Source organism: Sturnus vulgaris, chromosome 1, assembly GCF_052056855.1.
Source record: "Sturnus vulgaris isolate bStuVul1 chromosome 1, bStuVul1.hap1, whole genome shotgun sequence".
Classification (NCBI taxonomy): Eukaryota; Metazoa; Chordata; class Aves; order Passeriformes; family Sturnidae; genus Sturnus; species Sturnus vulgaris.
The window spans coordinates 134,649,060-134,665,780 of record NC_142243.1 but is presented as its reverse complement, the minus strand read 5'-3'; the positions used below and the strand labels follow the sequence as shown (position 1 = coordinate 134,665,780).

The 16,721-nt window shown below is 43.8% G+C and overlaps 1 protein-coding gene across 1 annotated transcript; it reads right to left on the bottom strand.

The window, feature by feature from the left end:
• Window positions 1–3,160: 3,160 nt before the first annotated feature.
• On the bottom strand, window positions 3,161–9,693 carry ERICH5 (glutamate rich 5). The gene is made up of 3 exons (XM_088163526.1): window positions 9,411–9,693; window positions 5,442–5,861; window positions 3,161–3,474 (listed from the first exon to the last, which is right to left on the bottom strand). The coding sequence occupies exons 1-3, from the start codon at window positions 9,691–9,693 to the stop codon at window positions 3,203–3,205; spliced, it is 975 nt and encodes a 324-aa protein (XP_088019652.1). The 3' UTR covers window positions 3,161–3,202.
• Window positions 9,694–16,721: the final 7,028 nt, after the last annotated feature.

Below are 16,721 nucleotides of genomic sequence, written 5' to 3'. Positions count from 1 at the left end.
TGAACAGAAGAGCAGGTACAAGAAGAGGACGTTCATTGAGACATAACTTCTATTCCTTGTTATTAGCTGTCTCTGAAACACATGGAAAAAATTAATTTAGCAGTTAATTGAAGGTATAACTTGATATTCACTAAATCTGACAAGAACTCAAAGTGAAAGTTCCCTGGAGGTATCACAGGATTAAGGGGATATCTGCTCTTCTCCCACATCTGTAAGAATGTTCTGTATGGACCTAAAAGCAACCACTGGTTCTGCTTCCTCTTCCCCTATCCCGTTCATATGCAGTCTTCCTGTTACAGACTAACATCACCTCTGTGTGTCACTGCTACAGTCTTGAGCTCCTCACCCTGCTGCCTTTCCTCTTAACAACTTTTGATATCACTACATCATTCCAGTCAGATTTGACATACAGGCAAATTTCATAGACAGTAAATCCTAAATAAGGACAAGAGGCAAGGGGCATAAATTGAAGTACAGGGTATTACCTTTAAATACTAGATTTATTTTCTGTAAGGACAGTTAAGTTATGGGAGTAGGCTGCACACAGTTGATGGAGTCTCCACCCCTGGGGATTCAAAATCCAACAGGACAACCTGTTCCTGCTTTAAGCAGGCCTAGACAAGTTCCAGAGGTATTGTCTACCTCAGCTATTCCAATACAAAGTATGGCTGAGGGCCTATGTCCAGCTCCTGAAGCTTCTGTTGGCCATTAGCAGCTGAGAAGTTCTGGAGCTCACTTGATAGCTAAAAGATGGTGCCCAAGAGGATGAGTGGCTGAAATCACAGTGTCTGGCCATCCCAGCTCAAAGTATTTCTTCTCCAGCTAGAAGATTCTGCAAGGGTAGGGAACATGAGAATATGGGACTTCCTCACACTGAATTGTGGTGTTCCATGAGGGTGGGTAGGGAACACAGAAAAGATGGGAAATTTGCATGGGAATGAAGGTGACTAATGAAAGACAGCCAACTGCAGTGATTCTCTGTGACTAAGAAGGTTGTTAATGTAACATGACAAAAGCCAACTCCCTTTAATGGTTTCAAATTCAACACACTTAGCATGTCACTGAGCATTCGTTCCATTGTTCTTAGGTGGACATCAGCTACCTTTAGAGTCCTATTTTTTTTGAACTAGGATCAGCTTGTATCCTCTAAGTCATACCCTCCTAGAGACAAAGCTGTCAATGTTTTTGATGTCTCTCAAAGTAAGAATTTTTCCATTCCCTTAAGCAGTCTTGCTTTCCTGCCCAGAATCTTGCTTTATTTCTTCAATATCCTTTCAAGATGGAAGAATTGCTCCCTTACACAACAGAATCCCAGGTTTAAATGGTCACTATTCCATTCTTAGCATTGTTTGCTCCTCTTGCCTGCAGCTGTTCTCTGAGCTGTGTCAGTGCACTCCATCATCTGAAATGCATTACAGACATAAAAGCAGGTCTGCTCTTTCTGCTCCTTTACAAAACTGTTGGGGAGAATACTGTCAAAGCAGGAAAATGCAGGAAGAATTTCAATACAGCTGTAATCATCTCTGCATGAAATTTCTGGAAATGTTCAAGGCCAAGTTGGATGGAGCCCTGACCAACCTTATCCAATGAGTGCCATCCCTGCCCATGGGAGGAAGGTTGAAACTAGGTGATCTTTAAGGTCCATTCCAACCCAAGCCTTTCTATGGTTCTCTTACTCTTCAGGAGCAGGAAGATGTTCTTTGAGGTTTCCTAGAATCAAGTTAAGTGCTTTGCTGAATTCACAGCACAGAGGAATGATTCTTTGCATAGGAGCTTTTTAAAAAGACATAATTTTAAGACATTAAAAACAAGTTGGTTGATTAAACTTGTTTTGATTTAATAGGCAAAGCTATCTGGCATAAATTTTAAGATCTTGCAAAAGAATATTTGTCAATGGCCAACAACTGCTTGTCTTCATAGTCTAGCTTAAAGGCTGTAAAGATGAGTACTATCAAATAGGAAAATTAAAGGGAGGTGAGGTTTTTTTTTAATCACTGCTGATCTAATTTTACTTGTGTAATCACAAGGTCATAAAGGCACATAAGCCGTGACCAAGCTGCTTGACCACCACCCTACTTGTCTTACAGACTACAGTGCTTATGCTGAAAACCATTTCCCTTCGCCCTGTAGCAGAAACATAAGCAGCAGTGCAACACACTGGCTTGCTCTAAGGCTGTGACACATACTAGCATTGGGAAGGAACCAATGACTGCTCAGCCCAGGTGCAAGAGGTTCCTTTGGAAGTCATGAAAGGCACTGGTGTAAGGTATCTACCACCCTTTCTGCTGAAGCTGTTCTCTTCTGAATTACAGAAGTACTCGCTAGCCCAGGGAGATTTTGAGCATGACTAAGTACCCAGTGGTACTTAGGTAGGGAGGGGAAAGGAAGAAGGTGATTCCAGCCATTGGAATAACGTTTTCTGGGGGAAAGGAGTTTTCTGCATTGCCTGCTCATCCTTTTCCACATTCCAGTAATACCATAGGGTAACCTGTGGTGGTGGAATCATCATCCCTGGAGACGTTTAAAAAACGTGTGGATGCAGCACTTAGGGGCAGGATTTTGTGATGGTAGCACTGAGTTAACAGGTGTACTCGATGATCTTAGAGATCTTTTCCAAATGAAATGATTCTATGATTCTAATTCTGCCTTCTGGGGCATGTGAACACCTTACATGATAGACTCAAGTGTCAGGCTCTTAGTGAATGGGAGGAAGAAGAAGAAATAACTTTTGTAGCAAGACTGTGGTGACAGAATTTTGACCTTGATCTTAAAGTCTGCCAGAGGGATAAACTTATCCCCTTGAATTTTTCTCTTCACTGGTGTGACAGTTTTCCAGAGGATCTTCATTTGGCCTGTGACTTTTCCTTCCTACCATGTGATTGAATATGCTGTGCAATGTGCTTTCACCACAGCACCACACTGCAGATTTCAGCTGATAAAGAGAACAAGGGGATCTAAAATGACTGGCATAGAATGGAAATCACAAAGCAGCATTAAGGCTTAGCTTAAAAAAACAAGCCTACAAATAATAATGAGCAGAGTCATGATTTTAACAAAGGTTTTTTATTTTCCAAGACTGCATATTACAGTCTATCATTCTTCCCAAAGAGGGAAAAGTTATCACTGGTGAGGCTCGTATATTATATAAAGATGACCCATGTAAAAAGCATGACTTCCAATTGATTGCTTCCAAAAATGTCTTTTAATAGAAAGCATTTTTTACTCTCTTGTGTAAAAATGCAGAAAGCAGCTGTATGCTAACAGGGGAATAACAAGATATCCTCATTAAAGACAGCACTGTCTTTGCTGTCTCTTGAACAATAACCCATGTGGTCCTTCCCTCCTCTGTCAACATACCTATCTCTGTCGCTGCTGCACTATCCACAGCTTCTCCTGTTTCTTCTTCTTTTGTTTCAGGCCCTTCACTTACTGTCTCACTGAGCAGCTCAGTTTCCACCTGTTCTCCCGTCTCACCTGGGAATGGTAACCATGGACATCAAATTAGGATCTGCTAAGAAAAATCACCAAGTGCCCCAGCTCCTTTCTGTAAACCTGATTTTGCTTTGTCAGCTCTCCAATGTCCCTTACCAAGGTATCCCCTGAATGAACCCATAGAGAACAAACAGAATGATCCCAAACACTTTTCATCATCCAATTATATGGTTGTCTCATGCCCATGAAGTTCTCCTAATGCTTTCACAAAATCCCCTTGATGCCGTGTCCAAAGGACATCATGAGTACTATTTCTGTTCAAATTATTTTTCCTGGATTTTATTTCATAGATGTGCAGTTTTATTTGCAATTGGAACAAAACAGAAATAGAAAACATGGTAACATGCAAGTCTACCTGAAACCCTGCTTTCCCAGGGAACCTACTGCCTAACTCATTTCCTCCCATAGCTACGGAAACATAAAGGGGAAAGCAAAACAAATGCTAAGTATCGTATGTACCATAGCATAAAAATAGAAAATCTCTTCTTCATCAGATGTCTCTGGAAAGAGAATGCACACAAGTAAAGGTATTACTTCTACCTTGGAAGTAATAGGAGCAAAACTCTTTCCCCCAAAGGCTTCATTCATTCACCCTGCAGATATCACCTGGTGCTAAAAGCCCCACAACTCATCTCCAGCCAGCCAGACAACTGTAAACATGTTTCCACTGATGAGAGGTGACAGTGCAAGAGGTGAGACAGGGCGTGCTGCTCTGCCTCTGGCACTGCCCTGAGGCTTAGAAATGGTGAATAATGAAATTGGAGTGTGCAGCTGGGCAGGATGTGTGTTTAACAGGTGAGCAACCTGTCATTTGTTGCTCACATAAAACAAGGCTTTATTCCAAAGGACAGATGCCCATTTTATGTAGAGGACAAAATTCTTTCGTGAAGAGACACAGGAGAGGACAAAGCAATCCAATGACCATGCTCAGCTATTGGGATACAAAGAATGAGATTCATATAACCAGCTCAGAGACATGCAGCACAAAGCCACAGGATAAGTAGCAGGTGTGTAACTGGCTCTGGGCTTCACACAGATCAGTCCTTCTGCACCTCACATTTCGTCAAGGCAAAAGTGGAGTGAGGATGTCTCCCTGCAGAAAAATACTCCTCATGTGCTTCATGGGCTTGTTCCCTGAAGATGAGCTACCCTAGGAATGTATCTGATTCCTTAACTGAGCTACTTTGTACCATTTAGGATAAATTTGATTCCTCCTGTGAAGTCTGTTCATCTGCTGGATGTGCAGTCCATGTCCTCTGGGCACTGACCCAAGGACGAGCATAGCCTGCAATTTCCAGGAAGGAGCACACTCCTCACTAAAGGTCCCTTCAGAGCACAGGGAAATACCTCAGGTCACCTCAGGCACCATTGCTCCCTCACAGCCTCTCTCCCCACCCAGTCATCTCCAAGCATTTGTGCAAAGACAGCCCTATGTCTCTCCACTACTACTTCTACTCTGCTTGTCTTGTAGCCAAGCTTCTAGACAGACTGGACATGCCAAGTTTGCATCAAAGAGATGCTTTTTCTTCTACATCCAAGCATGCACCCTCCAGCTTTATGTGTGCAAGGACAGTTGGTTTATAATTAGTACATGTGACTAAGTAATTGAGCCTTTGGGCTGTGCAAATATTAAGGAATGTGTCTGAGCTATCCAGAGACACAATGTTTTAAATGAGGGGTATGGTGGGACATTTTACCTGCTAAAACCAAAAAGGACATGAAATGAAGTAGCAGAGGTGGAAATGATGATTAAATTTATTACAGCTTGGACTTGTAAATCCGAGGCTTCCCCAGCCATATTCTTCTATGCCTCACATTGTACAGACTCCTTGGACCAAATTCTGACTCCAGAAGCTCATTTGAGGCTCTTAGTAAAGCCAAAAGGACCCATTTAGAAGTCCCTGGAGGCAAATTTTGGTCTCCTGAATTTATGAAAGCACAAATATTACCCTTAGTGAGGTGGTCCTCTTCAGTAATATGTACTTTCTCGACGACATCCACTACAGAGCAGTCACTGCCCTCTACCAGCCCACTGTCCTCTGCTGGTCCTGGAGGTGGTGCCCCAGCATCTTCTCCTGGTGCTGGTGGTGAAGAGCCCCTGCTCTCCTCTCGCCACACAGACGGCAGCTCAGAGCTCTCCTCCTCTCCTGCAGGCAGGGGCTCGGTGCCCTCTGGCTCCTCCCTTTTACTGACCGACTCCGTGTTCCCCTCCACATCCAGGACCGTGGCTGAAGCCTCCTCTCCCGGCAGCTGCTCGCCTGGGCTGGTCTCCTCAGAGGCAAGGCTCACACACTCTGCTGGCTCCAGCTGTGTTTGGTCAGCTACCGTTCCAAGGTCATCTGCAGTCAGGGTGTTTGCTCCTGATGATGCTTTTAGTTATAGTAGGGCAAGGAGAGGAAAAAGAGAATTACAGATAATTGGTGAATGGGCACATAAGCTGGATGACAACTAAACCCACAGTGAACCACACAAGCACTACCTGTCAAAGAGCTCCCTCCTGGCTACAGATAATACTCCCTCATAGGTCTGCTGCACATATCCACACATATCCAGTAGAGGATGATGCTGCTCTTAGATTAAAAATAAGTTTTCATTTGATGCATGTAATACATTTATATATGAAGAGAGCAAGTCAATGTTCTGTTACATTTTCCCTTATGAATCTGCAGTGTGCAGGTAGCTTGCTGGTGATGGGACACTGCCAGGAAGCACCTTTTCCTGCCCCAAAGCAAGCACAGGATCAATGTGGGGAGCGTGAGGGAGCTGCTGTCCTGCATGTAAGAAGTGCTGATGGTACCTTCAGGTGGACTGAATATAAACCCTGAGAACCCAGAAGATGAGCAGTGCCCACTTCTTAGAACAAAACCCACTTTTTCTGTCTTTTTCAGTAATAAACTACCATTCATACAGTGATTTCTCTAATAAAAAAATTCAACAACAGGAAGCCTAAACAAACTAAAACTTCTGCTTCCTTCATCAACTTTTTGGCTAGTAAAGCAATGGGTATTGGCAGAAAAAAAATATGAATAAAGAACAGACAAAATTGCTTTGACAGGTATTTAAGGATAAAAGCTGAAGACTCAAATGAGCTATACCTACCTATCAGACTGACTTACTAACATTCTAATAAAATTCAGTCTGACAGGAACTTGTACTTAACCTTTTCATGAAGAATGTCAGGATGAAACCCCTGGTAATTCAAGCATGAAATCTGTTTATATAATAATTACAAAACTGGAAAAACGGTATTTTATGAGAAAATGATGATTGCAGTGTCAAAGCCAGTAAGCAGAACTATATGATACTGTTCACAGATGAACACACCTGTATTTGTTCATACTGACATAGATGAACAGGAAAAAGCCCTGCTCTTAAACCATCTGCTTGAATACTGCTGCCCTTAAAGTAAGTTTACAGTTCTATTAAGACATTCAAACAAAACACCTCCCTAGCAAGTGTCACCTAGTCAGCATGTGCCTACAGACCCAGGGAAGGATAGCTAAGCCAGAAGAAGAGCAAGAATTGAGAATCTGGACTGTTGAGGCAGACAGAAGGCAATTTCAACTATGAGACAGATAAAATCTCATTTGTTCCAGGAACTGTCAAACCATCCAAGTTCCAACTACCCTTCCAAATCCACAGTGGTATGGCAATTTGTAATGTAACTCAAACAACAGGAGGTAAACTCAGGGGAACATCTTGGACAACAGACCCCCGCAGGGCAAGACCCTGCCTCTGACAGCTGCTGAGGGGCAGGGGAACGGGCAGAGAGCCCCAGCCCATGGGGCTGAGTGTCAGCCTGTCAGTGGAATTCTTCTGTCAACCTGTTCTGTCAACACTTTTCAACCTGTTTACACTCAGTTCCCACTATATCCAATGGTAATGGGGGCTGCAGCCCACTTACATCCTCTGTAAAACACATCTTGGCTGGTTTTAAGCTTGCTGCTGGTCATTTAATCAAGTGGCAGTTCTTGCATTATGAGAAACAGCAAATATATTTCCCTTATTATTCCCTTATTTCTTTCTCTAGATCATACCTTGTCTTCCAAGCACTCCTTTTCCTAAAATGAAGCTCAAGGTATACCCAGATACCCAATGGGAATAATAATGAGTAAATCTTAGACTTAAGCTATTCTAAGCAGTGATTAAAAAAGCAATGTACGCTCAGAGACCACACATTCGATCTTTTAACAGTTTTATTTTTCATCCCTTTAGACACTTTTCATGCCTTCATCTTACTCAGTGCCAGATGGACAGAGAGGATTTAAAACCTACAGACAGAAATAAATGAGCCATGCAAATTAGCACGTTATATAAAGTTTTAATTCATGTTAGCAGTAAAAGAAACAATTCAAATGTATTATTAGTAAGAATCTCCTGCAGCTCCTATAAACATCAGCCCTGTAATTTCCAGCTCACCCTCTCTACATCAAAATGTTTTATATAAATTGGATTATAAAATACCACCATGCAACACAAGATCTGCACTGCTGGAAACCCTGGAAGCATTCCTCTTCTCTTATCTGAAATGCAAAGAATTCCCTAATATGGAAAAAATAAATCCTCTCAGTAATCTGTTCCTTTATACCTTTATCCCCAAGAAAAATGAACATCATGTGGCAGTCAGCATTCCTAGGATTCCTTCTAGTTTCATTTTATTTTTAAATTTAAAAATTTTATTTACCCTGCTGTAGACTATTTCAGCTGGAGAAACAAAGAAAAATGCAGAGAATGTAAGTGGGCCATGGCTACAGTAATTTCTCTTTGCCTTCTTTTCTTTTGGAAAGGCCTCAAAGTTTTGTAAATTACACATCAAGGGAAGAAAATTAAATATATTTTCCTCTATTAACTTATTTAGAAAAGGGGTTTTTTTTGTTTCAAATTATCTTATCTTATTAAAGTAAATTAGAAAATTGTTAACATATCTGGTTAGTATTGCCAAATTAATGCAGATCTTTCAGCTGTAATTACAAACTGCACTTCATCCTTACCATGACATTAGTCTATGTATTTAGTATATTTCATGACCTATCCTGCCATGAACATGCTTTGATACAGAATAATTAAAATACTCAGAATAAATTACTTCTGCTGCTTCATTGAGCAGTATCCTTTAGTGGAGGATGGAAAGGCAGAGGAATTGGTACATTGACCAGGTGAACAAGACAGCAGGTACAGCATAAAGAGATTTCTCCTGCTACTTTCAGCAGGGCTCCTCGGTTTGCAGATGTGTGCTGGCTCTGTAGTGGCACAGCAATGCTCAGCCCACACAACCTGCTCTCCTCTCTGCAGTCACAAGCCACAGGACCACCACACAACACACAGAATAAAAACCTACAACATGCAAAAACCATGGATGTTGCAGGCAGAGTAACACAGATCATAACTCAAAAATATAGGAAAGAAATGCAGTAAAATGAAATGGAAACAACTTTTTTGTATCTGCCTTCAAGACGGATCTCTTTGAGAAGACAATTCCTTTAAGTGCAGCATTCAGGCTCTTACCAGAAGCATTTCCAAACCTTCATTGGAGCAAAGAGCTAAATATGATCAATATGGAAACAAAGTTTTGTTTTTCTTCCACTGAATAGCAAGGACATGCTACATGCTACAAATACACCTTGCTCACAAAATTAGTCTGCTGTGACTTGAGCCAATTAAAGCCACAGGAACACAGTGCTGCACACTATGTCGGGGTGGATTTTGTAAGGAAAAGGAAGGCTAGTTGGGTCAAATATTCACTATTCTTTTAAAGAGGGAAAGAAAGGGCACTAGACTGACAAGGTAATATAGAAAAGGACCAACAGTAGGACCTGTGTGGAAATTAAAAAACCAAAAAAAGCCTGCGGAGCGGAGTGGAGCGGAAGGGCTTTAGGCATTCATTCACAAGAAACATCAGTTTCGAAGCCATCACTCACGAGGTGCAGTTCCCTCCTGCACGGGCAGAATCAAAAGCCGAAGCAAACCCGACGGGCTTCTGTCCCCGCGGGATTTCTGCGGGACGCGCACCCGCGGCGCCTTCCCCGGGGGACGGGAAGGGACGGGAGAGGACGGGAGGGGACGGGACCACCCTGAGAGCAGCGCGGCCCCGCATCCCCAAATCGCTCTGCGGGCAGCCCCCGCCCCGCTGCCCCGGCCCCGCTCACCCGGCAGCGGCGGCGGCTCCTGGGGGCGGCTGCGGGCGCTGCTGGAGCAGCCCATGGCGGGCCGGGCGGGCTCTGCGGCTGCTCCGACGGCCGGGCCGGGCCGGGTCGGGTCGGGTCGGGTCGGGTCGGAGCGCGGCGAGGCGCGGCTGGCGCTGCCGCCGGGCAGCACCGACCCACGGAGCCGGGTCGCGGCGGGGCGGCCCCAGCGATGGAGCCTTAAATACCCCCCCGCCGCTCAGCCCGGCCACCGCCGCGGCCGTCCCTGCCCCGGGGCGGATTTCTGTTTCTGCGCTGTGTCAGGGTGCCACAAGTGTGAGTGGCAGCAGGCGGGAGGGGACTGCAGGTCGGTGTGCCCCGGAGTTTAACCCTGGCGGTGTGCACGTAAACCTCGCTAGCAAGCTTTGAGCCACGACAGCATCGAGTAGAGGAGACCCATAGCCCGGGTAAGAGGGACCAGGCCTGAGCAGGGCTGTTAGAGGGCTTGGAGCCACGCCGATGCTTGGCGGTCCGTGAATGTGGCTGAGCTTGTGACCCTGAGACTGAGGCTGTGGGGTTTCTGTAGGGAAGCCCAGACCGGAGCCGGGAGAGGAGCAGCAGGGCTGGGTTGTCTGCACTCACTGGATGTGGTGTGGGCATGCAGGGCTGTGCTCGTACACACACAGGAGCCGCAGCCTCGCTGCCGGCCCTCCCTGCACACAGGAACAGCTGCAGGACGCAGAGTGGGACTGGGAGGGACAGAGCGCTGGGATCTCCGCAACTCGGAGGCAAAAAGGAATCCCTGGTTTGCAGAGTCCTCCGGGTTCAGTGGCCACCTGGAACATCCTTACCATCAGCCTGAAAGGTAAAATAAAGATAATATTTTTGTATTTGCATATAGACAAATCCACAGATGTCCAGGAAAGTTGAGGTGGCCTAAAAACTTCCCAGAGCGTAAGAACGAAGAATCTTTGCCACACATTTGCTTGCATAAGCAGATAATGCATTTCTTGCACCCAAGACATATTTATGTCTGTTTAGACTAATCACGTATTCTTCTAAATGAACAATTTTATCCACCCAGAAATTTATTCAGACAAATCCTATTATATTTGGACATTTGTCCAGGATTTGTGATGTTCCACAGCCAAGGTAGAGCAGTAGCAATAACTCCAATAATAGTTTCTCCTTCCTCAGTTTAATTTTCATGGTGCTTTTTAAAAAAACAACAGAAAAAAAAATCCACTGTAGGCTTTTTAGGTTTCTCTGTGGCTATATATAAGATTTCTATGAGACACTAGACATTGAAATGCTGGTAACAAAACATGTTGCTGTGTGATAACAAAAGTAGAAGTGCAACTTAAAAATTAATTTCAGAAATATATAACATTCATGCTGCTGGTGTGAAATCCTGACTGCTGTGTTGGGAGCGAGGTCAGTTCCCTACACAGCACGTGGGGATTCCCTGTACAGCACAGATGGAGACACCCAGGCATCCCACTGCTCGGCTGCCACAGGTAGGAAATAGAAGTGACTGTGACTGTGAAGGAGTACTGACAGCTGAGGAAGCCAGGAAACATACCTGATACCCCACCTTTCTTCTGTGATTTTTCAGAGAGCAAAGTAAGCAGGATGGGGCACCAGGACAGACTCACCAAACACTGGGCCCTGAGGAAAATGAAAAAGGGAAGGCTACATTCAGTTCATTCTCTTGCCTGAAGAGCTTTGTACCTGCTTCCCTCCCTGTCCTAACCAAAGGGTGAATTCTGCACAGGGCACCTACCATCCAGCTTACTTACACAGCAGGGAAAGGAATTGAAGGTTTACAAGGCCAGAGAGAGGGAACACGAGTCAGTGTGTACTGGCAGCAAGGCTCATCGGGGTGCTCTGTGCTTCTTTAAACAGCCTTGAATAGGATACGGAAATAGAAATGAGAGCCCAAGGGCCATTTGGCAGGTGAGTCCCACAAACACTAATAAAAAATGTCATGGTCTTCCCTCCTCCTGCATGAAGGAGAAGTTGCATCTTTTCAGCAGGAAAACTGAACATGACAGAGCCAGTGCTGGACACAGGCAGGGCCCTGCTGGGACAGGGCTGCACCTCAGCGTTTCAGCTGGATTGCCACGGAGCACGCCAGGCTTGGACAACGTGTGCCCTCTGCAGAGCATTCAGCACTAACACATTTCCCCAGGGTAACTGCAAGCTGCCTTTCTGCCACTGTCCTACCTTCTGGGAGCACAGGATTGTACAGAGCTTGTACAGAGTCCCAAAGAAATTCATGCAAGTGATACAGTGGCTGCAGCATAATGTTGGCAGAAGAAAATCCTTGGTTTTCCATCCCAGCCCTTCCCCTCGGCAGGGCACCTCTCCAGACTCTCTGCCTTCTGTAATCCAAACCACCCTGGTACTGCCCCAAATGAAGGCAGTACCTAAGTAGCTAAAAACACCCCCAAACCTTTAAGAGCAAATAAACTAAACAATTATATTGAATTAGTTATTTTATTCAGGAATACAATTTGGGAAATTAAAATGAAATGTAAACTATGAGTATTCAGGGATAGCTGTATATCCAGAGGTAAAGCAACAAATACCTATGACCTCTTAGAATCAGCAATACACTTACAAAAGCAAACTTCACAAAGATTTCTCAAAGCCCTGATAATTTTTAAGTTCTCCATGCCAGTACTATATGAGCAAACTTGTTGCACTTATTCCAGAGCTCATTAGCTATTAAGATTTTTGAGTATTTTAGATATTATTCCTACTGCAGCTATTAAATTTATGTCTATTTTCTGATAGTCCTAAATCCTAGAGTTTTCCAAATCATAGTGACTTTTCAAAACATTATATTAACCAAGAGTTTTCTTTTTAGTGACTTCTTTACTCAGCTCTTTGGCTATTCTTTACAGAATGACCAGTACCTAAACAAATAATAAAAAAATTCTGGATTGTTTACTGTGTCAAGTAATTCAGGCCAAATGTTCCACTGATCCAAATTTTTGTAGGTCCATTGAAGGCTGTTCTGTGATGCTGATTTATGAACCACAGAGAGCTGCCTTCTCAAACAGCTCTTTTTGTTTTGCCTGGGATAGCAATGACTTTGAAACTTAGCTCCTAGTACATGCCTTGTAATTTTCTGGAAAGGAGGCAATCCGAAGATTTTCTCATCAAACTAATTACTATGTTTAGAAATCTGCACCTGTGGATTTCTGCACAATTTGGCCCTTAGAAAATGCAGTTTCTCATTGTACTGGCACTGGGTTTAAGCTGGCTACACATACAGGTATCCAAATGTATGTATTTATACATGTATATTTTTATGTATGTGCATACACACATATTTCTTAGCATGCTTTTATCGGCTGAAAATCCATCCAGGTCTGCAGATATCCAGGTATTCACAATAAACAGTATTTAACCTCAAGGTTTTCCCTGTTCCCTAATGAAATAACCTTTCTGCACTTTACCCATTTTCCTCCACACTTCCTTTTTTCTTTCCTTCCTTTCTCATAGTAAAGCTGCTTCAAGGGTGGCTGAAGAAAGGTTTTAATTCAGATCTAGGGGACCTGTGCCTTACTGGGATTTTAAATTCCCAGTGATCTGAAACAAACAGCTGCATTTGTCTGCCTGACAATACAAGGGATAGTTCAGTGCATGACCCTGTGAAAATCAGATGAACATGTTTGCATTTGCTGTAAATGCAATGATTATAAGGGAACACAATCTGTCACTTTTAATAGCCCTGATGTGGAAAAGCTAGAGAATAATTGCTGCAGGTGTTCACACAACATTGTTGTGTAATTGTGCATAGACTTGACCAGACTATAAGTCAAACCAGGACTGTATTTTTGCATATTTTCATCCTATTAAAAAAATAGGTTCTGTACATATTGGTAAAATAAAGATATAGGCCTAGCTTGTCAGAAGATCAGCCTTCTTCTTTGAACTGAATCTCATCATGCAGGGTTGGCATGTGACCTGTGGCACCTGAAGGATGGCTATAGACATGCTGTCCCTCTTGTAGTGGCTTTAGCAGAGGTTACAATTTGAAATCCCCCTCAGTCACACCACACATGTACTGGAGCTTTCCTGGTAATGGGTCAGTACCTGTTACCATCTCAGGCACCTGGCAACTCTGACAAGGAGCAAGTCCTGAGTTCTACACATTGCCTACTGACATTCAGGGGAAGGGGCTGAGCAGGGGTACAGCTTCACATGTTTCTCTGCATCCCTGGCTGCCAGAGTGATCTCCACTTTCTCTCAGGATCAGCAGCACTACAACTTCAGCTTTATAAAGACCTCAGAAGTTCAGAGAATTTAATAGAATCATCCATCCCAGACTGCACCATAGGGTGTCCATGTGCTGCTCATTTTTCAGACTTCAGAATGAGTTTTACTCATTCTTCTCTTTCTCTTGTTTCCAACCTTTTATCTCAGTTAACTATACACTATTTACAACAGCACACATAAATAGCACACATACCTGTTTTCTTAGTACCTAATTTTACTGTTCATTGGAATGAGACAAAGCTGATGATATTATTACCACAGCATTTGTAGGGGCGGTGCTTGGGGTTCTATAACACAGAGAAGTTACTTTAGGATTTCTCTGCAGAAAGGCATGCTGCTTGGATGAGCCCACATCTGCACTATGTCCAGTGCTGATTCCTTGCAGCCAAACTGCTGCAAGAGACCCCACGGGTGATCCTGGCCAGCTCCATGAACTTGCTTGTCTGTCCTCAGGTATGTGTAACCCTGCCACCACAGCTTGTTTGCTGATACACTGGCTTTGGTGTCAGTGCTGCTGCAGGAGATTCCCATGATGCTTTAGGATTTTAGCTTGTATGTTTTTCATATAGTTGTAACCCCAGTTCTTTAGTGTGTAACTCTAAACTCCATATAGAGTGTTAGCTTACTGTCTTCCCATTTTGGTCAGACAAAACAATCCCTCTTTACACCTGGGAATCAAAGACACCTTTCTGTCTCAGACCCTGAGAAATGTAAAACAAAAGTGAGTTGGGGGGAGCAAACTTGGAGTAAATTACTTCATTACCTGAAGCTGTAATTGGAAGATTAACCCCCAATATGCAAATGGACTAAACTTACAAAAGTATGAAAACCCGTGACCCATCATCCATTTTGGGTGCAGCCCCTGGAGGAATTTCATCTGCCTGAAGTGTACCTGAAGGCCCTTCAATAAATATAACCGCTTCTTATTCCCTTAATTTTGTCTGGCCTCTGTTTTTCATTAATCCTAACAAGGCATTACCCTGACTTCCCCTTTTTAGATACACTGAGTTGGTTTCATTCACCCAAAATGATGAAGTTGTTTTCTAATTTTTGGGATAGGTCAGTGACATTTCTTGCAGTGCTCTCACTCTCTTACCTCTTCATACCTCTAACTGGTTCTTTCTTACACAACCTTGCCAGCATTTTAGTGGGGAAAAGTGGTGAAAGAACTTCAAGACCACTGCTCTCTGGATTAAGTTCTCCCTCTCTGTTGGAAACCATGCTCCTGTCCTCCCACCAGGCACACAGAGAGTTCGGCAGGGGTGAGGAGTGGTCCTGCTTTCCCCAAGTACTCTGCATTCCCTGCGAGCTCATCTTCACTGCCAAACTGAGCACCAGCCCACAGAGCCCCAGAGCCAGAGTAACACCTGGCTCAGCCCAGGAGGATTTGACCTCCCTGGCTGAGCATAGTGGGGCAGGCAGGGGGGCTGGATGAGACCACAGTGCCTGCCTTAGTGCTGGGAGAAGTGACACTGCTTTTTCCTGAGGTTGCCAGCTGCTCCCTGGGTTGCTCCATCCTGAGACTTGTTTGTTGGAGACAGAGACATCGTCTGCTGCTTCTCTGCCTTTCTTCTATTTCTGCTCTATCATGGCTTCCTGGTGCAGGGGAGCTCAAGATCCCTGAGGGTGCTGAGGGTGCCAGGGTGCCAAACTCCCCCTGATGTGCCTTCCCCCATTCCTTAATTCTCAAACAGCTGCTGTCAAGGCCCATCCACTCCCAGGTGCTGTTTTAACAAAACAGTAGCTGTATAGTATTGTTTAAGAAATTTTAATGGGGCCAAAGCCATTTCTTTCTTCTAGTGTAATTTTCATCTGGTTTGGACTGGCCCTTTGTGTTTATAAACATTTTATGGACCACAGACTCCCAGGAAAGGCCTTCACAGAAGGAAGATTTGGGGGGTGAGAGACAATAGTGTCCATTTCTGCATGTATTCCCACCACCCCCAACCCAATCCTTATTCTACATAGATTTATGGACAGAATTTGGGGCATAATGCCAAAAGTGTCTGTCAGAAAGCTCTTTGGAAATGCAGAGATTTTTAAAAAGCACATTACTGGGAAGAACTAGTTTTATAAACAGCTAAGGAAAGTTTCTCTCTCCTACCGTGAGTGGAGGCTGCACGGGTACCCGTGGGAACAGCTCCCTCTCCCGGAGCCACGCATGGCTCCCGCATCTTGCAAGGTGACATAAAACCTGGAACAGCCACAAGGAATGGCACCGGCGACTTCACGAGGCCCACTGAGCTTTGTATTCCCTTGCCAGTAAATTTCAACAAGAACAAAAGATGAATGTTTCACCGGACCACAACCAACCGGGTAAAAGTATAAAGAGTTAAAAGCAAAGTCACAGTTTGATGGGGAATTACAGCAATGCACCTGAGGGCTGGGACGAGGGGAAAAAGAGGAACAGGAAGAGAAAGAATGGAGTTTACTTTTCAGTTCCCAAAGGAAAGTTTGACGTATACTTTAAAATTGTTTTAATCATACTCTGTAAAGGGATAGAATTTTTTTTTCCGAGAAAAGGAATTGGACTATTAAGACACATCAAAATGTAAGATTTTTATATTATTATTTATATACTACATGTATCATTTATGTGCTTAACAGAGACATTATTCCCGAAGGACTCTACCTTCAGAGATGGACCAATATCAGAGTTTCACTTGTGATATTTCAGCTCCACTTAAGTTTGGTAACATTTTTTCCAAAATACCTTTGTCTCAGTGTTAGTTTAGATGTTAATTTAGATGCTTAAACTGATCTGTCAGAGGTTGTTACCCAGGAAAAAAAATTGCGATAATGGCTTGCATTTTGACC